The 24,045-nt window shown below is 42.7% G+C and overlaps 1 protein-coding gene across 1 annotated transcript in view; it reads left to right on the forward strand.

Moving 5' to 3' along the window:
• The first annotated feature begins 939 nt into the window (after positions 1-939).
• The window catches only part of slc6a1b (solute carrier family 6 member 1b), a 49,779-nt gene continuing 26,673 nt past the window's right edge, over positions 940-24,045 (forward strand). The window contains exons 1-9 of the mRNA XM_071336925.1: positions 940-1,347; positions 4,224-4,631; positions 4,966-5,097; positions 5,314-5,414; positions 6,308-6,417; positions 6,624-6,756; positions 9,428-9,562; positions 18,886-18,989; positions 19,510-19,634. Coding sequence (XP_071193026.1) covers positions 4,406-4,631; positions 4,966-5,097; positions 5,314-5,414; positions 6,308-6,417; positions 6,624-6,756; positions 9,428-9,562; positions 18,886-18,989; positions 19,510-19,634 — 1,066 coding nt within the window. The 5' untranslated portion in view covers positions 940-1,347; positions 4,224-4,405. The remainder of the gene's footprint in view (positions 1,348-4,223; positions 4,632-4,965; positions 5,098-5,313; positions 5,415-6,307; positions 6,418-6,623; positions 6,757-9,427; positions 9,563-18,885; positions 18,990-19,509; positions 19,635-24,045) is intronic.

Raw genomic sequence — 24,045 nt, forward strand, 5'->3', positions numbered from 1 at the left:
TAAATGTCTTTACGGTTTCTACCATGACATGTTCACTCTGGGCTGTTGTTTGATTGGCCAGTTTGGAAAGAGTGTTTGGAAAGAGCCGCGGTCAAAGGAGGGAGCCAGGGTCAAACGGGGGAGGTGGGGGTAAAGGGGAGAGGCGGGGTCGAAGGGGGGAGGCGGGGTCAAAGGGGGGTGCTGGGGTCAAACGGGGGAGGTGGGGGTAAAGGGGAGAGGCGGGGTCGAAGGGGGGAGGCGGGGTCAAAGGGGGGTGCTGGGGTCAAAGGGGGGAGGTGGGGGTAAAGGGGAGAGGCGGGGTCGAAGGGGGGAGCCGGGTCAAAGGGGGGAGCCAGGGTCAAAGGGGGGAGGTGGGGTCGAAGGGGGGAGGTGGGGGTAAAGGGGGGAGGTGGGGTCAAAGGGGAGAGGTGGGGTCGAAGGGGGGAGGTGGGGGTAAAGGGGAGAGACGGGGTCAAAGGGGGGAGCCGGGGTCGAAGGGGGGAGGTGAGGGTGGAGGGGGGGAGGCAAGGGTAAAGCGCTAAAAAGGAGAATATGAATATTGATACAACCATTTGGTTCAAATAGGGCATAGTAAGTCCGCCATGGCTAGTCCTTAACCTCAGTCCCCATCGGTTTACAAAGGAAGCATTCATTTTGATACCATAAAGTGTGAAAATACCAGTAAGTGTGAAAAACATGTTCCAATCACGTTTCAAATTAAGTGGATTAATAGGAGAAAATAAGCATTTGTTGCTAGTGAATTCAAGGATGAGACAATTTTCAGAGATTTCAAGTCACGCATAGCTAACAAAATGTTGGAGGTTATATCATATTACGTATCAAACTGTGTCTCTGGCACAATCAATTCGTGTAGAACCCCCCCCCCCCCCCCCCCCCCATCACCCCTCAAGTTGATGAAAAAGCACTAAGCATATAAAACCGTGAGACAAGAGGATGCCCCTGCCTCAAACCCGCAGCGATCTCAGTGGTGGAAATGTTGGACACGGGGAGGGTCGACTTTCAGATGACATTGACGCTATGTAGATGAGAGCGGGGGGGATTTGTGCTCCGTGGAACATCCCTGGCCAAAGTTAGACGGTGCTTCGAGGTGAAGCTGCGTCCCTTTTCGCTGCGTTGTTTCCCCGCTCTGCTTCTGCTCGGATCTCTCCTTCAGCACCACAGAGCTAACGGACAGCACCACTCACCTTTCCCCTTCGGATCCTAGTTTGGGTTTTGCTTCTCTTATCATAAAATGGAAAATATTTTCTTCGGTCTGCTCCGGGAGAATCTGTAAGGATACAACTTTTAGATGAACGTACGGATAACTATACCATCGCCCCAAATTCTGTCTGGCATAGCAGTTTGATTGTAAGTACTGATTTTTACTTATAACAGTGTGGGGAAAACTTCAGCGCAATGATCAGAACATTGAACAGAACCGTGTGGACCCGTTTCAGATCTTGCACACGGAGTAGCCTAGTCTTAGTCTATTCGATTGGATACATCGCAACTGTGGTATTTTAACAAAACAATAGAAAAACAGCGATGAATCATTTCATCAGGGCAGGTTCCAGGCATAACTGTGATATTTTACCAAAACAATGAATTCCACCAGAAAGCCTTCATCAGGGCAGGTTCCAGGCATAAGCGACATAAGCGGTTGCTTAGGGTCCCCGACCACTAGGGGGGGCCCCGAACCCTCCCATCCTTCCCCAGAAACGTACTATTGAGAGTAAGAATAGTATAATACACCGGGGGGCATTTTAGAAATTTGGTTGTTCAGCAGGTTTTTTAATCTTGTTATGTCAATCAGTACCCCATTTTTCCATTAACTTGTCCACTGATTTGTTGCCGATATTTAGAAAGTTTGCATAGAAAATAGATCTGATACGGTACGTTTCCATTGAATTATCCTTGTGTCGATTAAAACGGCTGGACGTAATGACGTCATACATTTAAATGAAACTTTTCCGCAAAAAAACCCCCCAATGTCGGATAAAAAGGAAGTGGTTTGTATTGTTTCCATGACCCATTTAGGCAAATTGTGCATTAATAAATTGGTGACAGCCTGCATACCCTCCCACCTATTTGTTTCATGTCTCAGGTAGCCTGCAAAAGCCAGCTTGTATAGAATACAATAATTGACTAATATTTGCCATATTCTAATAATTCTCATGTGCCGACGTATCGCCATAGGTGAAATTTGCGCTGTTGTACATCTGAAAAACCAGAAAAGCAAGGAGAAGCAATACAGGCATTGTTGACAATGAGGACAATCCTTGTTCTGCAAACAAATATGATTTTTTTTTATAGTTGAAAAATTCTTCGGGAATCATAATATATCGCAATAAAAAAAATCAACCCCTGTTGAACGGATAAAAATGTTGTCACCCTTTTAAAAATGTTTACCTTCATTTTACTAGGCAAGTCAGTTAAGAACAAATTCTTATTTTCAATGACAGCCTAGGAACAGTGGGTTACTGCCTTGTTCGAGGGCAGAATGACAGATTTTTACCTTATCATCTAGGGGATTTGATCTTGCAACCTTTCGGTCTAACGCTCTAACCACTAGGCTACCCTGCCGACCCTTTATAAAATGTCTCCCATCTCTGCCGTTTTCATTACACATCTAGCAATTTTTTGTTGTTGTTGCAACATCGCTTTTGTCGAATAAACCAATTGGTCAATTGAAACCTGCCTGCTGACAGTCACTCAAGTAGCCATGTCAGCTAACACATTTTTAGATTAGCCAGCTATCTAAACTTGACCAAATCCCGAATGGTCAAGGGGCCCTGATCTCCAGGGGGCCCCCATTGATTGTGTTAGTCATTCTCACTCAGATATAATTAACACGGCATAAGTCATTATAAAATGTGTAGAATTGCAGGAAATTAGCTTTAAAACTGCAACACATGATCTACACCCCATCACAAAATGTGTAGAGTTGCAGGAGCTTAGCTTTATAACTAAAATATTTCCTTCCATAGCCCCCCGCCCCCCAACCAAATCTCGCTTAGCCCCAAAACGCTACACATCATTCTACACTTGACTCGTTTTTGAAGTTCCATAATTCATGGTGTGTCATAAGCAAATGAAACGTAAGAGAGAGATGATGCCTAAAGCTTGGTGCTCACAGGGTCCTTTTGTTTGACTTCTCTTTCTCCATGCCGTCTCATCTCATAAATATCAAATAGCTGAGGGGAAAAACGGGATATTCCCCCCCCCCCCCCCCCCCTTTGTACTACAGCTATAGAGGCACGGTACTATTCTAAAAATAAATGCAGAAAAATACCAAAAGCATGACGTTGCCAAGCCCAATGTATCCCAAATTACGCAACAACAAAAAATTATTATCAACCAAATGACTGTCTTCTGACGTGTATTATGAATAATTAAAGAACAACTAGGCCTATATATTTAACGTGGAATATGCTTCTGCTTCTGCGTTGCTTGCTCATTGGGGGTTTAGGCTGGGTTTCCGTAAAGCACTTTGTGACATCTGCTGATGTAAAAATGCTTTTATACAATACATTTGATTGATTGAATAATTAACACTCATTTGTAATAATGTGTGGTAATATTTAAACTTCCCATTTATCCTCGTTTTTATTTATAATTTATATTTATTTGTGTGCATAAGCCATAGCGTGTTAATGAATGTAATTTCCCTTTTTTTTTATTTTTTATTAATGGTTGCGTTGCACAGCAATTAACCCTCCAAATGCTGATTAATTGGACGGTGATGATCGCCACCTGCTCTTAAACAGTGTTGAAGGACCTGCTTAATGTGCGAAGACTTTTAGAGTATCAACGCTGTAAATCGGCACTTGGGCTCCCGAGTGGCGCAGCGGTCTAAGGCACCTGCATCTCAGTGGTTCAAATCCAGGCTGTATCACATCCGGCCGTGATTGGGAGTCCCATAGGGCAGCGCACAATTGGCCCAGCGTCGTCCAGGTTTGGCTGGGGTAGGCCGTCATTGTAAATAAGAATTTGTTCTTAAACTGACTTGCCTAGTTTAAATAAAGGTTAAATAAAAAATAAACATCACAGGTCCATTGCCATAAAACATCTCTTGTCCCCAGCGCCAACAATGCGACTCCCTGAAAACTCTTCAAAACGGCTCATTTTCAGCGCTATTGATGCATCAATTTTGGTTCTTCCCCATGGTAAATCAATATTTAGGGTCCAATCATTATTTGAATGACCTATTTGGTAACATTATTCTCTTGCGCTTTTTTCCCCAGGTGCGCTCTACCAACTGGCTCTGTGTTCCCGCTTCTTCTCCTGATTTCCTGCCCATCTAACCGTCCCTTGGCTGGGTAAACGAACCGCGAAGCTGCTGTCTACGTGGACCGGTGGGGTTAAAATCTTCCGTCCGCCTTGCAGCCTTGTCAGGAAATCAAAATCTAAACAGAGAGACAGAGACATGGCAACGAATGGTACTAAAGGCTCTGATGGACACGTTCTAACGGAGGTGAATGCCGAGCCTAACGACAAACCCAAAACTTTGGTGGTCAAAGTCCAGAAAAAGGAACTTCCCGAAAGAGAGAACTGGACTGGAAAATTCGACTTTCTCCTGTCTTGCGTCGGGTACGCAATTGGACTCGGAAATGTCTGGAGATTCCCTTATCTATGTGGGAAGAATGGAGGAGGTAATCAAGATGTCGGAACTTTTCCGTGTTTTTCAAAAAACAAAATGAGGCTAAATTTGACCTTTCAATCGGCAAATGTGTTCTGGGGCGCTCATTTAAATAATCTCAATGGCCCAAGAGCTCATTTTCTCTCCAGATTGTGCGTAATTACGCGCACATTTATAGGCAACGCAACGAGATCATTCATTTGAGTCGCTGTAGTGTGAAACAAAATAGTGGGTTTATCACTGTATCTCTTTGGATGATTTGAAATGTTAATGGTATATCAATGCAATGGTTCACTTTTATTCACGATTATATTTTTTTGTTTACTTACCTTTTATATTCTGTTCAGGGGCCTTCTTGATTCCCTACTTTTTGACGCTCATATTTGCTGGCATGCCCCTGTTTCTGCTCGAAACGTCCCTCGGTCAGTACACATCGATTGGAGGGCTTGGTGTGTGGAAACTGGCTCCCATGTTTAAAGGTAAATCAAAACCCCGTGTTTAGGTTAACCGGAAATACATCACGTTATATAAGACAAATAGCTGTTCTCAAATACTCTTCTTGCTGTTTGACCAGCATGTCTCCTGTCCCGATCGTTTTAACAGATCAAACTTTATATTTAGCTGATGCTATTATATCTATATTTTGTATTAAATCACAGTATATAAATACCTCATTCCTAATCTCCCTTTTCTAGGTGTTGGTCTGGCCGCTGCAGTGCTTTCTTTCTGGCTAAATATTTATTACATTGTCATCATTGCCTGGGCCATATACTATTTGTGGTCCTCCTTTACTACCGTGAGTATGATAGTCAGGTACTAAAAAAAAAGATGAATGAAGTCATTGAAGGTTTAAAAAAAGGAAAACACATTTCCCAAATGAATATCTTTAAGTGGTATGACATTGCAAATGTCGGGGCAGTTTGATCATAAAGATATATTGTTTCTTGTATGCGTAGTTAATTCCAAGATATCGAATTTGGCTGTTATTAGCCCTTCAACAAATGAGGTGCATGACGTCTGAAAGAGATTGGCAACATTTACAAAAATGAGAGAGAGAGAGAGGGAGAGAGGGAGAGAGACAGATAGAGAGAGACAGAGAGAGAGAGAGAGAGAGAGAGACAGACAGACAGACAGAGAGAGACAGAGAGACAGAGAGAGAGAGAGAGAGAGAGAGAGAGAGAGAGAGAGAGAGAGAGAGAGAGAGAGAGAGAGAGAGAGAGAGAGAGAGAGAGAGAGAGAGAGAGAGAGAGAGAGAGAGAGAGAGAGAGAGAGAGAGAGAGAGAGAGAGAGAGAGAGAGAGAGAGAGAGAGAGAGACAGACAGACAGACAGACAGACAGACAGACAGACAGACAGACAGACAGACAGACAGACAGACAGACAGACAGACAGACAGACAGACAGACAGACAGACAGACAGACAGACAGACAGACAGACAGACAGACAGACAGACAGACAGACAGACAGACAGACAGACAGACAGACAGACAGACAGACAGACAGACAGACAGACAGACAGACAGACAGACAGACAGACAGACAGACAGACGAGAGAGAGAGAGAGAGAGAGAGAGAGAGAGAGAGAGAGAGAGAGAGAGAGAGAGAGAGAGAGAGAGAGAGAGAGAGAGAGAGAGAGAGAGAGAGAGAGAGAGAGAGAGAGAGAGAGAAAAACCTGTCTTTGTTATTGCAGGAGCTACCATGGCAATCATGTGGAAATTCTTGGAACACAGAGCGCTGTTACACCAACTACAGCACCCTGAACGCTGCCAACCTCACCAGCGCTGTTCAGGAATTCTGGGAGTAAGAACAAGTATTTTTTATTAAGTGTTATTTTGTTGTTGTTTTTTGGCTGTGGTTGGACCATGCAGTGTTACTAAAAACTTGACCTTTTAATCTATACATTTGTTCCTAAATAATAAATAAATAAGTCATGGGGTTGAAAGAGGATTTATAAAATACATTTCCATTGACTGGTAGATTGGTTGATTGATTGTGTCGTCCTATAGACGTAACATGCACCAGTTAACAGACGGTCTGGAGAAGCCCGGGGAAATCAGAGCGCCTCTCGCCATCACGCTGGCCATCGCCTGGGTCCTCGTCTATTTCTGTATCTGGAAAGGTGTCGCCTGGACTGGGAAGGTAACTGACCAAATTTATAGATTTTGGGATTAAGATGCTAAACCCACCGGGGGAATCTTGACAGAGAGATATTGGATTTTGGCCTCCATATTGGGTTTTGGCCTCCATATTGGATTTTGGCCTCCATATTGGATTTTGGCCTCCATATTGGATTTTGGCCTCCATATTGGATTTTGGCCTCCATATTGTATTTTGGCCGCCATATTGGGTTTTGGCCTCCATATTGGGTTTTGGCCTCCATATTGGATTTTGGCCGCCATATTGGATTTTGGCCTCCATATTGGATTTTGGCCGCCATATTGGGTTTTGGCCGCCATATTGGGTTTTGGCCTCCATATTGGATTTTGGCCTCCATATTGGATTTTGGCCGCCATATTGGATTTTGGTCGCCATATTGGATTTTGGCCGCCATATTGGATTTTGGCCTCCATATTGGATTTTGGCCGCCATATTGGATTTTGGTCGCCATATTGGATTTTGGCCTCCATATTGGATTTTGGCCTCCATATTGGATTTTGGCCTCCATATTGGGTTTTGGCCTCCAAATTGGATTTTGGCCGCCATATTGGATTTTGGCCTCCATATTAGATTTTGGCCTCCATATTGAGTTTTGGCCTCCATATTGGGTTTTGGCCTTCATATTGGATTTTGGTCGCCATATTGGGTTTTGGGGGTTAATCCAGCATGCCCCCCCCCCTGGCTTATTTCCAAAAGTAGGAGGCATGGCTCAAGAATAGAGAAACCTTTGACTGGAAAAACATGACAGTTAATCTGTGCCTGGGCCTTGTCTCTAATAATGAGTGTTAAGTAATTAAATGCATCTGTTAAAGGTCAACTGCCACTTAGAAGCAACCTGTCTTGTTTTAAACGTAGCATCGTTATGAGTCAGAAACATTCATATTAGTGTCGGGAATTGACTTCAAAGTGTAAAAAATGATAATTTTGGTCATAAAGTCAGTCCTGTCCAAAATCGAGTTTTGTAAGTGAGTTCGTCACGACTTACTAGAGGGTTGGGTACGGAGTAGGATCATGCCACTTGTGTCCAGTGTCCACTGACATGAGAGAAGCAGCTGTGCTGGTTGCCCTCTACTGTAATCAGCTGGTTGTGCTCTATCCAATCATAGCGGCCAGAACATCAAGACAGTGACATAGACTTGGCCAGTACGCAGCGCTTCAGACTTTTACATAACACGTCACCAATGCTATGTTGAAATAACCCTTGGCCCGAAGCCCTTTATATGGAGTGGTCACTTGCTGATGTGTTTGATAGTGTCAATCACTCAAGTCTGCTACTTTTCTGGGCAAAATAAGAATTGAGACGATCAAAGCCACACGTGTATCCCAACTGCAACTTGTTTTGTAATATGATTTTGGCCGCCATATTGGATTTTGGCCTCCATATTGGGTTTTGGCCGCCATATAGGATTTTGGCCTCCATTTTGGGTTTTGGCCCCCATATTGGGTTTTGGCCTCCATATTGGATTTTGGCCTCCATATTGGGTTTTGGCCGCCATATTGGATTTTGGGGGTTGATCCAGCATGCCCAGCATATGAAACACTGCTAGACAGACTCACACTCTGGTAATAGATAGTGAGAAAGTTGTACAAAATGTACACAAGTACACAAGTCACCACTCGCCAGTGACTTAATAAGCTGATTGTGGCCTGGCTGCTTAATTGTGCCTGCTAGCTACGGACTATTTTAAAAGAAGTGACTACGTTGTTGCTACGTTGAATCAGGACGGACAAACAACAGTAACTACAAAGGTACGATATGAGAACATAATACACCCACATCAAACCAACCCCCCCACCCCCCAAAACCAAACTCTCATTTGGCTTCAGTCATGGCCTTTCGTAGCCTGCAGACAAATGACCAAATCGCCCTCATGGGTAGAATGTTATTCATATTTTTCATAATTAATAAAATAAAATGCTTTGAAAATCCGATGTTTCTATTTCAAACGGTTGTGTTATATTTCAGTCTTCTGTGAGGTATATAAAGTGTAATATTGTGATGCAAACTCAAAAGGTAATACCTTTTAACTCTATATTGAGCATGGTGGGTGGCAAGTAGCCTAGCGGTTAGAGTGTTGGACTAGTAACTGAAAGGTTGCAAGATCAAATCCCCGAACTGACGAGGTAAAAATCTGTCATTCTGCCCCTGAACAAGGCAGTCAACCCACTGTTCCTAGACCAGTTAACCCACTGTTCCTAGACCAATTAACCCACTGTTCCTAGACCAGTTAACCCACTGTTCCTAGACCAGTTAACCCACTGTTCCTAGACCAGTTAACCCACTGTTCCTAGACCAGTTAACCCACTGTTCCTAGACCAGTTAACCCACTGTTCCTAGACCAGTTAACCCACTGTTCCTAGGCCGTCGTTGAAAATAACAATTTGTTCTTAACTGACTTGCCTAGTTTAAAACAAAGGGTACGGGTGTCTTCTGATAACCATGGGTGTGAGGTGTATACTTTTGTTTCGAAGTAGATTTGTTTAAGACTACCAAGAAGCACTGTGTCACCCTGAAAATAGCCCACTGCAATAAATTAATTAGCAGTCTTCAAAACTAGGCCACAACAGGAAGTGCATTCACCCTTGAAGTCAGTGTTTGCATAATTCCATTGTTTTACATTCTAACGAGAGTCTCCCTCCCTCCCTGTTTCAGGTGGTGTACTTCTCAGCCACGTACCCCTACGTCATGCTCTTCATCCTCTTCTGCCGTGGCATCACTCTCCCCGGAGCCATCGATGGAATCCTCTTCTATATCACGCCCAACTTTGAAAAGCTCAAGGAATCTGAGGTAGCTAGCCTTTATCAGTTAGCAGATACAGAGGTAGCTAGCCTTTATCAGGGAACAGATACAGAGGTAGCTAGCCTTTATCAGTGAGCAGATACAGAGGTAGCTAGCCTTTATCAGTGAGCAGATACAGAGGTAGCTAGCCTTTATCAGTGAGCAGATACAGAGGTAGCTAGTCTTTATCAGTGAGCAGATACAGAGGTAGCTAGTCTTTATCAGGGAACAGATACAGAGGTAGCTAGTCTTTATCAGTGAGCAGATACAGAGGTAGCTAGTCTTTATCAGGGAACAGATACAGAGGTAGCTAGCCTTTATCAGTGAGCAGATACAGAGGTAGCTAGTCTTTATCAGGGAACAGATACAGAGGTAGCTAGTCTTTATCAGTGAACAGATACAGAGGTAGCTAGTCTTTATCAGGGAACAGATACAGAGGTAGCTAGTCTTTATCAGGGAACAGATTCAGAGGTAGCTAGTCTTTATCAGGGAACAGATACAGAGGTAGCTAGTCTTTATCAGGGAACAGATACAGAGGTAGCTAGTCTTTATCAGGGAACAGATACAGAGGTAGCTAGTCTTTATCAGGGAACAGATACAGAGGTAGCTAGCCTTTATCAGGGAACAGATACAGAGGTAGCTAGTCTTTATCAGGGAACAGATACAGAGGTAGCTAGTCTTTATCAGGGAACAGATACAGAGGTAGCTAGTCTTTATCAGGGAACAGATACAGAGGTAGCTAGCCTTTATCAGTTAGCAGATACAGAGGTAGCTAGTCTTTATCAGGGAACAGATACAGAGGTAGCTAGCCTTTATCAGGGAACAGATACAGAGGTAGCTAGCCTTTATCAGTTAGCAGATACAGAGGTAGCTAGTCTTTATCAGGGAACAGATACAGAGGTAGCTAGCCTTTATCAGGGAACAGATACAGAGGTAGCTAGTCTTTATCAGTTAGCAGATACAGAGGTAGCTAGTCTTTATCAGGGAACAGATACAGAGGTAGCTAGCCTTTATCAGGGAACAGATACAGAGGTAGCTAGTCTTTATCAGGGAACAGATACAGAGGTAGCTAGCCTTTATCAGTTAGCAGATACAGAGGTAGCTAGTCTTTATCAGGGAACAGATACAGAGGTAGCTAGTCTTTATCAGGGAACAGATACAGAGGTAGCTAGTCTTTATCAGGGAACAGATACAGAGGTAGCTAGTCTTTATCAGGGAACAGATACAGAGGTAGCTAGTCTTTATCAGGGAACAGATACAGAGGTAGCTAGTCTTTATCAGTGAACAGATACAGAGGTAGCTAGCCTTTATCAGTTAGCAGATACAGAGGTAGCTAGCCTTTATCAGTTAGCAGATACAGAGGTAGCTAGTCTTTATCAGGGAACAGATACAGAGGTAGCTAGTCTTTATCAGTTAGCAGATACAGAGGTAGCTAGTCTTTATCAGGGAACAGATACAGAGGTAGCTAGTCTTTATCAGGGAACAGATACAGAGGTAGCTAGTCTTTATCAGGGAACAGATACAGAGGTAGCTAGTCTTTATCAGTGAACAGATACAGAGGTAGCTAGCCTTTATCAGTTAGCAGATACAGAGGTAGCTAGCCTTTATCAGTTAGCAGATACAGAGGTAGCTAGTCTTTATCAGGGAACAGATACAGAGGTAGCTAGTCTTTATCAGTTAGCAGATACAGAGGTAGCTAGTCTTTATCAGGGAACAGATACAGAGGTAGCTAGTCTTTATCAGGGAACAGATACAGAGGTAGCTAGTCTTTATCAGTTAGCAGATACAGAGGTAGCTAGTCTTTATCAGGGAACAGATACAGAGGTAGCTAGTCTTTATCAGGGAACAGATACAGAGGTAGCTAGTCTTTATCAGGGAACAGATACAGAGGTAGCTAGTCTTTATCAGTTAGCAGATACAGAGGTAGCTAGCCTTTATCAGGGAACAGATACAGAGGTAGCTAGTCTTTATCAGGGAACAGATACAGAGGTAGCTAGTCTTTATCAGGGAACAGATACAGAGGTAGCTAGCCTTTATCAGTGAACAGATACAGAGGTAGCTAGCCTTTATCAGGGAACAGATACAGAGGTAGATAGCCTTTATCAGTTAACAGATACAGAGGTAGCTAGTCTTTATCAGGCAACAGATACAGAGGTAGCTAGTCTTTATCAGGGAACAGATACAGAGGTAGCTAGTCTTTATCAGGGAACAGATACAGAGGTAGCTAGCCTTTATCAGTTAGCAGATACAGAGGTAGCTAGCCTTTATCAGTTAGCAGATACAGAGGTAGCTAGTCTTTATCAGGGAACAGATACAGAGGTAGCTAGTCTTTATCAGGGAACAGATACAGAGGTAGCTAGCCTTTATCAGGGAACAGATACAGAGGTAGCTAGCCTTTATCAGTTAGCAGATACAGAGGTAGCTAGTCTTTATCAGGGAACAGATACAGAGGTAGCTAGTCTTTATCAGGGAACAGATACAGAGGTAGCTAGTCTTTATCAGTGAACAGATACAGAGGTAGCTAGTCTTTATCAGGGAACAGATACAGAGGTAGCTAGTCTTTATCAGGGAACAGATACAGAGGTAGCTAGCCTTTATCAGGGAACAGATACAGAGGTAGCTAGTCTTTATCAGGGAACAGATACAGAGGTAGCTAGTCTTTATCAGAGAACAGATACAGAGGTAGCTAGTCTTTATCAGGGAACAGATACAGAGGTAGCTAGCCTTTATCAGGGAACAGATACAGAGGTAGCTAGCCTTTATCAAGGAACAGATACAGAGGTAGCTAGTCTTTATCAGGGAACAGATACAGAAGTAGCTAGCCTTTATCAGGGAACAGATACAGAGGTAGCTAGCCTTTATCAGTTAGCAGATACAGAGGGAGCTAGTCTTTATCAGTGAGCAGATACAGAGGTAGCTAGCCTTTATCAGTTAGCAGATACAGAGGTAGCTAGCCTTTATCAGTTAGCAGATACAGAGGTAGCTAGCCTTTATCAGTGAACAGATACAGAGGTATCTAGCCTTTATCAGGGAACAGATACAGAGGTAGCTAGTCTTTATCAGGGAACAGATACAGAGGTAGCTAGTCTTTATCAGGGAACAGATACAGAGGTAGCTAGCCTTTATCAGTTAGCAGATACAGAGGTAGCTAGTCTTTATCAGGGAACAGATACAGAGGTAGCTAGTCTTTATCAGTGAACAGATACAGAGGTAGCTAGTCTTTATCAGTGAACAGATACAGAGGTAGCTAGCCTTTATCAGGGAACAGATACAGAGGTAGCTAGTCTTTATCAGGGAACAGATACAGAGGTAGCTAGTCTTTATCAGGGAACAGATACAGAGGTAGCTAGTCTTTATCAGGGAACAGATACAGAGGTAGCTAGTCTTTATCAGGGAACAGATACAGAGGTAGCTAGTCTTTATCAGGGAACAGATACAGAGGTAGCTAGTCTTTATCAGGGAACAGATACAGAGGTAGCTAGTCTTTATCAGGGAACAGATACAGAGGTAGCTAGTCTTTATCAGTGAACAGATACAGAGGTAGCTAGTCTTTATCAAGGAACAGATACAGAGGTAGCTAGCCTTTATCAGGGAACAGATACAGAGGTAGCTAGCCTTTATCAGTGAGCAGATACAGAGGTAGCTAGTCTTTATCAGGGAACAGATACAGAGGTAGCTAGCCTTTATCAGGGAACAGATACAGAGGTAGCTAGCCTTTATCAGTTAGCAGATACAGAGGTAGCTAGTCTTTATCAGGGAACAGATACAGAGGTAGCTAGCCTTTATCAGGGAACAGATACAGAGGTAGCTAGTCTTTATCAGTTAGCAGATGCAGAGGTAGCTAGTCTTTATCAGGGAACAGATACAGAGGTAGCTAGCCTTTATCAGGGAACAGATACAGAGGTAGCTAGTCTTTATCAGGGAACAGATACAGAGGTAGCTAGCCTTTATCAGTTAGCAGATACAGAGGTAGCTAGTCTTTATCAGGGAACAGATACAGAGGTAGCTAGTCTTTATCAGGGAACAGATACAGAGGTAGCTAGTCTTTATCAGGGAACAGATACAGAGGTAGCTAGTCTTTATCAGGGAACAGATACAGAGGTAGCTAGTCTTTATCAGGGAACAGATACAGAGGTAGCTAGTCTTTATCAGGGAACAGATACAGAGGTAGCTAGTCTTTATCAGGGAACAGATACAGAGGTAGCTAGCCGTTATCAGGGAACAGATACAGAGGTAGCTAGTCATTATCAGGGAACAGATACAGAGGTAGCTAGTCTTTATCAGGGAACAGATACAGAGGTAGCTAGTCTTTATCAGGGAACAGATACAGAGGTAGCTAGTCTTTATCAGGGAACAGATACAGAGGTAGCTAGCCTTTATCAGGGAACAGATACAGAGGTAGCTAGTCTTTATCAGGGAACAGATACAGAGGTAGCTAGTCTTTATCAGGGAACAGATACAGAGGTAGCTAGTCTTTATCAGTGAACAGATACAGAGGTAGCTAGCCTTTATCAGTTAGCAGATACAGAGGTAGCTAGCCTTTATCAGTTAGCACATACAGAGGTAGCTAGTCTTTATCAGGGAACAGATACAGAGGTAGCTAGTCTTTATCAGTTAGCAGATACAGAGGTAGCTAGTCTTTATCAGGGAACAGATACAGAGGTAGCTAGTCTTTATCAGGGAACAGATACAGAGGTAGCTAGCCTTTATCAGGGAACAGATACAGAGGTAGCTAGTCTTTATCAGGGAACAGATACAGAGGTAGCTAGCCTTTATCAGGGAACAGATACAGAGGTAGCTAGCCTTTATCAGTTAGCAGATACAGAGGTAGCTAGTCTTTATCAGGGAACAGATACAGAGGTAGCTAGTCTTTATCAGGGAACAGATACAGAGGTAGCTAGCCTTTATCAGGGAACAGATACAGAGGTAGCTAGCCTTTATCAGTTAGCAGATACAGAGGTAGCTAGTCTTTATCAGGGAACAGATACAGAGGTAGCTAGTCTTTATCAGGGAACAGATACAGAGGTAGCTAGTCTTTATCAGTGAACAGATACAGAGGTAGCTAGTCTTTATCAGGGAACAGATACAGAGGTAGCTAGTCTTTATCAGGGAACAGATACAGAGGTAGCTAGTCTTTATCAGGGAACAGATACAGAGGTAGCTAGTCTTTATCAGGGAACAGATACAGAGGTAGCTAGTCTTTATCAGGGAACAGATACAGAGGTAGCTAGTCTTTATCAGGGAACAGATACAGAGGTAGCTAGTCTTTATCAGGGAACAGATACAGAGGTAGCTAGTCTTTATCAGGGAACAGATACAGAGGTAGCTAGCCGTTATCAGGGAACAGATACAGAGGTAGCTAGTCTTTATCAGGGAACAGATACAGAGGTAGCTAGTCTTTATCAGGGAACAGATACAGAGGTAGCTAGTCTTTATCAGGGAACAGATACAGAGGTAGCTAGTCTTTATCAGGGAACAGATACAGAGGTAGCTAGCCTTTATCAGGGAACAGATACAGAGGTAGCTAGTCTTTATCAGGGAACAGATACAGAGGTAGCTAGTCTTTATCAGGGAACAGATACAGAGGTAGCTAGTCTTTATCAGGGAACAGATACAGAGGTAGCTAGCCTTTATCAGTTAGCAGATACAGAGGTAGCTAGCCTTTATCAGTTAGCACATACAGAGGTAGCTAGTCTTTATCAGGGAACAGATACAGAGGTAGCTAGTCTTTATCAGTTAGCAGATACAGAGGTAGCTAGTCTTTATCAGGGAACAGATACAGAGGTAGCTAGTCTTTATCAGGGAACAGATACAGAGGTAGCTAGCCTTTATCAGGGAACAGATACAGAGGTAGCTAGTCTTTATCAGGGAACAGATACAGAGGTAGCTAGCCTTTATCAGGGAACAGATACAGAGGTAGCTAGCCTTTATCAGTTAGCAGATACAGAGGTAGCTAGTCTTTATCAGGGAACAGATACAGAGGTAGCTAGTCTTTATCAGGGAACAGATACAGAGGTAGCTAGCCTTTATCAGGGAACAGATACAGAGGTAGCTAGCCTTTATCAGTTAGCAGATACAGAGGTAGCTAGTCTTTATCAGGGAACAGATACAGAGGTAGCTAGTCTTTATCAGGGAACAGATACAGAGGTAGCTAGTCTTTATCAGTGAACAGATACAGAGGTAGCTAGTCTTTATCAGGGAACAGATACAGAGGTAGCTAGTCTTTATCAGGGAACAGATACAGAGGTAGCTAGCCTTTATCAGGGAACAGATACAGAGGTAGCTAGTCTTTATCAGGGAACAGATACAGAGGTAGCTAGTCTTTATCAGGGAACAGATACAGAGGTAGCTAGCCTTTATCAGGGAACAGATACAGAGGTAGCTAGTCTTTATCAGGGAACAGATACAGAGGTAGCTAGTCTTTATCAGAGAACAGATACAGAGGTAGCTAGTCTTTATCAGGGAACAGATACAGAGGTAACTAGTCTTTATCAGGGAACAGATACAGAGGTAGCTAGCCTTTATCAGGGAACAGATACAGAGGTAGCTAGTCTTTATCAGGGAACAGATACAGAGGTAGCTAGTCTTTATCAATTAGCAGATACAGAGGTAGCTAGCCTTTATCAGGGAACAGATACAGAGGTAGCTAGCCTTTATCAGGGAACAGATACAGAGGTAGCTAGTCTTTATCAGGGAACAGATACAGAGGTAGCTAGCCTTTATCAGGGAACAGATACAGAGGTAGCTAGCCTTTATCAGTTAGCAGATACAGAGGTAGCTAGTCTTTATCAGTGAGCAGATACAGAGGTAGCTAGTCTTTATCAGTTAGCAGATACAGAGGTAGCTAGCCTTTATCAGTTAGCAGATACAGAGGTAGCTAGCCTTTATCAGTGAACAGATACAGAGGTATCTAGCCTTTATCAGGGAACAGATACAGAGGTAGCTAGCCTTTATCAGGGAACAGATACAGAGGTAGCTAGTCTTTATCAGGGAGCAGATACAGAGGTAGCTAGTCTTTATCAGGGAACAGATACAGAGGTAGCTAGTCTTTATCAGGGAACAGATACAGAGGTAGCTAGTCTTTATCAGGGAACAGATACAGAGGTAGCTAGCCTTTATCAGTTAGCAGATACAGAGGTAGCTAACCTTTATCAGGGAACAGAGACAGAGGTAGCTAGTCTTTATCAGGGAACAGATACAGAGGTAGCTAGTCTTTATCAGGGAACAGATACAGAGGTAGCTAGTCTTTATCAGGGAACAGATACAGAGGTAGCTAGTCTTTATCAGTGAACAGATACAGAGGTAGCTAGTCTTTATCAGTGAACAGATACAGAGGTAGCTAGCCTTTATCAGGGAACAGATACAGAGGTAGCTAGCCTTTATCAGGGAACAGATACAGAGGTAGCTAGTCTTTATCAGGGAACAGATACAGAGGTAGCTAGTCTTTATCAGGGAACAGATACAGAGGTAGCTAGTCTTTATCAGGGAACAGATACAGAGGTAGCTAGTCTTTATCAGGGAACAGATACAGAGGTAGCTAGTCTTTATCAGGGAACAGATACAGAGGTAGCTAGTCTTTATCAGGGAACAGATACAGAGGTAGCTAGTCTTTATCAGGGAACAGATACAGAGGTAGCTAGTCTTTATCAGGGAACAGATACAGAGGTAGCTAGTCTTTATCAGGGAACAGATACAGAGGTAGCTAGTCTTTATCAGGGAACAGATACAGAGGTAGCTAGTCTTTATCAGTTAGCAGATACAGAGGTAGCTAGTCTTTATCAGGGAACAGATACAGAGGTAGCTAGTCTTTATCAGGGAACAGATACAGAGGTAGCTAGTCTTTATCAGGGAACAGATACAGAGGTAGCTAGCCTTTATCAGGGAACAGATACAGAGGTAGCTAGTCTTTATCAGGGAACAGATACAGAGGTAGCTAGCCTTTATCAGGGAACAGATACAGAGGTAGCTAGTCTTTATCAGTTAGCAGATACAGAGGTAGCTAGCCTTTATCAGGCAACAGATACAGAGGTAGCTAGTCTTTATCAGTGAACAGATACAGAGGTAGCTAGTCTTTATCAGGGAACAGATACAGAGGTAGCTAGTCTTTATCAGGGAACAGATACAGAGGTAGCTAGTCTTTATCAGGGAACAGATACAGAGGTAGCTAGCCTTTATCAGGGAACAGATACAGAGGTAGCTAGTCTTTATCAGGGAACAGATACAGAGGTAGCTAGCCTTTATCAGTGAGCAGATACAGAGGTAGCTAGCCTTTATCAGTGAGCAGATACAGAGGTAGCTAGTCTTTATCAGTTAGCAGATACAGAGGTAGCTAGCCTTTATCAGGGAACAGATACAGAGGTAGATAGCCTTTATCAGTGAGCAGATACAGAGGTAGCTAGCCTTTATCAGTGAGCAGATACAGAGGTAGCTAGTCTTTATCAGTTAGCAGATACAGAGTTAGCTAGCCTTTATCAGGGAACAGATACAGAGGTAGATAGCCTTTATCAGTTAGCAGATACAGAGGTAGCTAGCCTTTATCAGTGAGCAGATACAGAGGTAGCTAGTCTTTATCAGTTAGCAGATACAGAGGTAGCTAGCCTTTATCAGTTAGCAGATACAGAGGTAGCTAGCCTTTATCAGGGAACAGATACAGAGGTAGCTAGCCTTTATCAGTGAGCAGATACAGAGGTAGCTAGCCTTTATCAGTTAGCAGATACAGAGGTAGCTAGCCTTTATCAGTTAGCAGATACAGAGGTAGCTAGCCTTTATCAGGGAACAGATACAGAGGTAGCTAGTCTTTATCAGTTAGCAGATACAGAGGTAGCTAGCCTTTATCAGGGAACAGATACAGAGGTAGCTAGCCTTTATCAGGGAACAGATACAGAGGTAGCTAGCCTTTATCAGGGAACAGATACAGAGGTAGCTAGCCTTTATCAGTTAGCAGATACAGAGGTAGCTAGCCTTTATCAGGGAGCAGATAGAGAGGTAGCTAGCCTTTATCAGTTAGCAGATACAGAGGTAGCTAGCCTTTATCAGTTAGCAGATACAGAGGTAGCTAGCCTTTATCAGGGAGCAGATACAGAGGTAGCTAGCCTTTATCAGTTAGCAGATACAGAGGTAGCTAGCCTTTATCAGTGAACAGATACAGAGGGAGAATGTGTGCTGATTGCTACGTGTGATGCTTTCAGTTGCAGTTTGTTCTGACTTGCAGTGTGTTTTGAATATACATTTTTTTCTGACTTGCTGTGCGTTTTGACTTGCAGTGCGTTTTGACTTGCAGTGCGTTTTGACTTGCAGTGTGTTATGACTCTCTGTCTCTCTGTTCTTGTCAGGTGTGGCTGGATGCTGCCACTCAGATCTTCTTCTCCTACGGGCTGGGGCTGGGATCACTGATTGCTCTGGGAAGCTACAACCCATTCAATAATAATGTTTACAGGTAGGTTTATATATCTTTAATACCACTCAATCCAGCTCTTTACTGCGGCTTATATTCTGCCTCTGCCAATGATGTGTGGACCTATGTCAATGGATTCTGCTGTGTGTGTGTGTGTGTGTGTGTGTGTGTGTGTGTGTGTGTGTGTGTGTGTGTGTGTGTGTGTGTGTGTGTGTGTGTGTGTGTGTGTGTGTGTGTGTGTGTGTGTGTGTGTGTGTGTGTGTGTGTGTGTGTGAGAGAACACATCTGTCAGCTGCCACTTCATCTCTGTCTCTCTACATTTTATATCCTGGCAATGAACGAACAAATACCCCATCTCTAAAAATGAATGGGCCAATTAATTGACATTGCAGTACGGCTCGGCTATAGAATGCAAAACCCTCCCTCCCTCCCTCCCTCCCTCCCTCCCTCCCTCCCTCCCTCCCAAAGCAAATGTGCTGTGGTTTGATAAGGCCTTCCATATCAGTGTGACAACAGCCATTCCAATCCATGCTTTTTTGTCTTTCTCTCCATCTCCCTGCAGAGATTCTGTCATTGTGTGCTGCATCAACTCGTTCACCAGCATGTTCGCTGGCTTAGTCATCTTCTCCATTGTGGGCTTCATGGCCAACGTGACTAAGAGACCTATAATAGAAGTAGCAGCCTCAGGTAATTACCGTTCACTATTGATATGGATTTTAATGGAACAATACAGCATTGATGCCATGCATACACGATTTCGCCACAATTTCGCCACGAATTCGCCACATTTTCGCCATCCCAGACAAATTTTCACGTCTAAGGTGAAAAACGACAAACTTTTTTAAAGATGGTCATACCAAGGATCATTTAGCTATTTGATTTTAAGTTTTAGGACCCCTTTAGGTATCAATATATATACATATATTTTTTTCAGATGAAACATTGAATTTGGCCTTACTGCTATTAGCCAATAGAAACGCAGTGAATAACAGATTCACTACATGGATAAACAGATATGTTTTAGGACTATCTAAAGGAAGTTTGTTCTGAAGTGTCTGTCCTGTATCTGAGAGAGATGACACAGATCAGGAAACTACAGTACCAGTCAAAAGTTTATTTTTGTACTATTTTCTACATTGTAGAATAATAGTGAAGACATCAAAACTATGAAATAACACATATGGAATCATGTAGTAACCAAAAAAAAGTGTTAAACAAATCAAAATCTATTTTAGATTCTTCAAAGTTGCCACCCTATGCCTCGATGACAGCTTTGCGCACTCTTGGCATTCTCTCAACCAGCTTCATGAGGAATGCTTTTCCAATAGTCTTGAAGGAGTTCCCAGATATGCTGAGCACTTGTTGGCTGCTTTTCCTTCAATCTGCGGTCCATCTCAACTGGGTTGAGGTCGGGTGATTGTGTAGGCCAGGTCATCTGATGCAGTACTCTATCACCCTCCTAGATCAAATAGCCTTGATACAGCCTGGAGATGTGTTTTGGGTCATTGTCCTATTGAAAAATAAATGATAGTCCCACTAAGTGCAAACCAGATGGGATGTCATATCGCTGCAGAATGCTGTGGTAGCCATGCTGGTTAAGTGTGCCTTGAATTCTAAATATATCACCAACAGTGTCACCAGCAAAGCACCATCACACCTCCTCTTCCATGCTTCACGATGGGAACCACAGATGTGGAGATCATCTGTTCACCTACTCTGCGTCTCACAAAGACACAGCGGTTGGAACCAAAAATCTCAAATTTGGACTCATCAGACCAAAGGATAGATTTCCACCTGTGTAATGTCCATTGCTCATGTTTCTTGGTCCAAGCAAGTGTCTTCTTCTTATTGGTGTCCTTTAGTAGTGGTTTCTTTACAACAATTAGGCCATGAAGGTCTGTTTCACGCAATCTCCTCTGAACAGTTGATGTTGAGGTGTGTCTGTTACATGAACTCTGTGAAGCATTTATTTGGGCTGCAATCTGAGGTGAAGTTAACTCTAATTAACTTTTAACAAGGAACACCTGTTAATTGAAATGCATTCCAGGTGACTACCTCATGAAGCTGGTTGAGAGAATGCTAAGAGTGTGCAAAGCTGTCATCAAGCCAACGGGTGACTATTTAGAAGAATCTAAAATCTAAAATATATTTAGATTTGTTTAACACTTTTTTTGGTTACTACATGATTCCGTATGTGTTATTTAATAGTTTTGATGTCTTCACGATTATTCTACAATGTAGAAAATAGTAAAAAATAAAGAAAAACCCTGGAACGAGTAGGTGTGTCCAAACTTTTGACTGGTACTGTACATACTGTATATATACATACATATTTATTATCATTATATATATAGTTTTTTTTAACCCCTTATTTTAGGCACTTGACTATCTCCAAACTTACATTCCTTTTTTAAACTGGTACCTGGCTTCCTTCAGACTAGTCTTGTGAAGCTTGTGGGCGTCCTAGACATATACATGTTCCTAGGAGCCTCACCTTTCAGTGGGAGCCACAGTGGGAGCCTCACCTTTCAGTGGGAGCCACAGTGGGAGCCTCACCTTTCAGTGGGAGCCACAGTGGGAGCCTCACCTTTCAGTGGGAGCCACAGTGGGAGCCTCACCTTTCAGTGGGAGCCACAGTGGGAGTCTCACCTTTCAGTGGGAGCCACAGTGGGAGCCTCACCTTTCAGTGGGAGCCACAGTGGGAGTCTCACCTTTCAGTGGGAGCCACAGTGGGAGTCTCACCTTTCAGTGGGAGCCACAGTGGGAGTCTCACCTTTCAGTGGGAGCCACAGTGGGAGTCTCACCTTTCAGTGGGAGCCACAGTGGGAGTCTCACCTTTCAGTGGGAGCCACAGTGGGAGTCTCACCTTTCAGTGGGAGCCACAGTGGGAGTCTCACCTTTCAGTGGAAGCCACAGTGGGAGTCTCACCTTTCAGTGGGAGCCACAGTGGGAGTCTCACCTTTCCATAGTAGTGTGTAGCCCAACCTGTTCAGACGCTACAGACAGACGTTGGAAGATCGGCTGTACCGACTTCAGACGAGTCTCGTGAGCTTGTGGTTGGACATCGACTCCAGGGGGTTGGTTAGCTTGTGGTTGGACATCGACTCCAGGGGGTTGGTTAGCTTGTGGTTGGACATCGACTCCAGGGGGTTGGTTAGCTTGTGGTTGGACATCGACTCCAGGGGGTTGGTTAGCTTGTGGTTGGACATCGACTCCAGGGGGTTGGTTAGCTTGTGGTTGGACATCGACTCCAGGGGGTTGGTTAGCTTGTGGTTGGACATCGACTCCAGGGGGTTGGTTAGCTTGTGGTTGGACATCGACTCCAGGGGGTTGGTTAGCTTGTGGTTGGACATCGACTCCAGGGGGTTGGTTAGCTTGTGGTTGGACATCGACTCCAGGGGGTTGGTTAGGGTTTAAGAAGATATATTTTAGAAATAGGAAGGGTTTAGCCATGATTATGATTTCCTGGCTGTGGTAACTAGTGGCGACCCAACACGCACCGTGTGGACCGGGGTAATGGAAGACTGACTGGTGGAGCCGTGGAGAGAACGTCCCAGCAGCCTTTTCAATATTAAACGTTTTTTTTATTACGTCCGATTACTCACATAGAATATAAAGTCCATATTGGTCACATCTGCCCATCCATTCTGCACCTCTGTCTCTTTTTTTGGGATGTTTCTGCACACAATAATGTGAACAGTTAGTACGTACAACAACAGCTGTCTGCATGTCGGCACGGGCAGGATCAACTAGGGAATCAGCGTGTAATGTGAGCACCCACATCCTGTGGTTGAGGGCGGACGGAGGTAAAGATTTGTTAATCGGGAAATGTGAGCACCTCCAAGTTGTTCAGATTTTAGAAGTGGTGTAGTGTATGCCCAGCATTAGCCTACTGAGCTAATATAAAACAAAATATATAAATATATAATGTCCAGCATTAGCCTACTGAGCTAATATTAAACTAAATATATAATATATAATGTCCAGCATTAGCCTACTGAGCTAATATAAAACAAAATATATAAATATATAATGTCCAGCATTAGCCTACTGAACTAATATTAAACTAAATATATAAATATATAATGTCCAGCATTAGCCTACTGAGCTAATATAAAACTAAATATATAATATATAATGTCCAGCATTAGCCTACTGAGCTAATATAAAACAAAATATATAAATATATAATGTCCAGCATTAGCCTACTGAACTAATATTAAACTAAATATATAAATATATAATGTCCAGCATTAGCCTACTGAGCTAATATAAAACTAAATATATAATATATAATGTCCAGCATTAGCCTACTGAGCTAATATAAAACAAAATATATAATATATAATGTCCAGCATTAGCCTACTGAGCTAATATTAAACTAAATATATAATATATAACGCCCAGCATTAGCCTACTGAGCTAATATAAAACTAAATATATAATATATAATGTCCAGCATTAGCCTACTGAGCTAATATAAAACTAAATATATAATATATAATGTCCAGCATTAGCCTACTGAGCTAATATTAAACTAAATATAGAATATATAATGTCCAGCATTAGCCTACTGAGCTAATATAAAACAAAATATATAATATATATGTCCAGCATTAGCCTACTGAGCTAATATAAAACAAAATATATAATATATAATGTCCAGCATTAGCCTACTGAGCTAATATAAAACTAAATATATAATATATAATGTCCAGCATTAGCCTACTGAGCTAATATAAAACAAAATATATAAATATATAATGTCCAGCATTAGCCTACTGAACTAATATTAAACTAAATATATAATATATCATGCCCAGCATTAGCCTACTGAGCTAATATAAAACTAAATATATAATATATAATGTCCAGCATTAGCCTACTGAGCTAATATAAAACTAAATATATAAATATATAATGTCCAGCATTAGCCTACTGAACTAATATTAAACTAAATATATAATATATAATGTCCAGCATTAGCCTACTGAGCAAAAACTATGAGAAAATCATATAGAGACGGCATATATCCACCATACCGGTAGCATATCCTTTCCAGCATACCTGTGGAACCGTATAGAGACGGTAGCATATC

The sequence above is a fragment of the Salvelinus alpinus genome, chromosome 12, assembly GCF_045679555.1.
Source record: "Salvelinus alpinus chromosome 12, SLU_Salpinus.1, whole genome shotgun sequence".
NCBI classification, from domain to species: domain Eukaryota; kingdom Metazoa; phylum Chordata; class Actinopteri; order Salmoniformes; family Salmonidae; genus Salvelinus; species Salvelinus alpinus.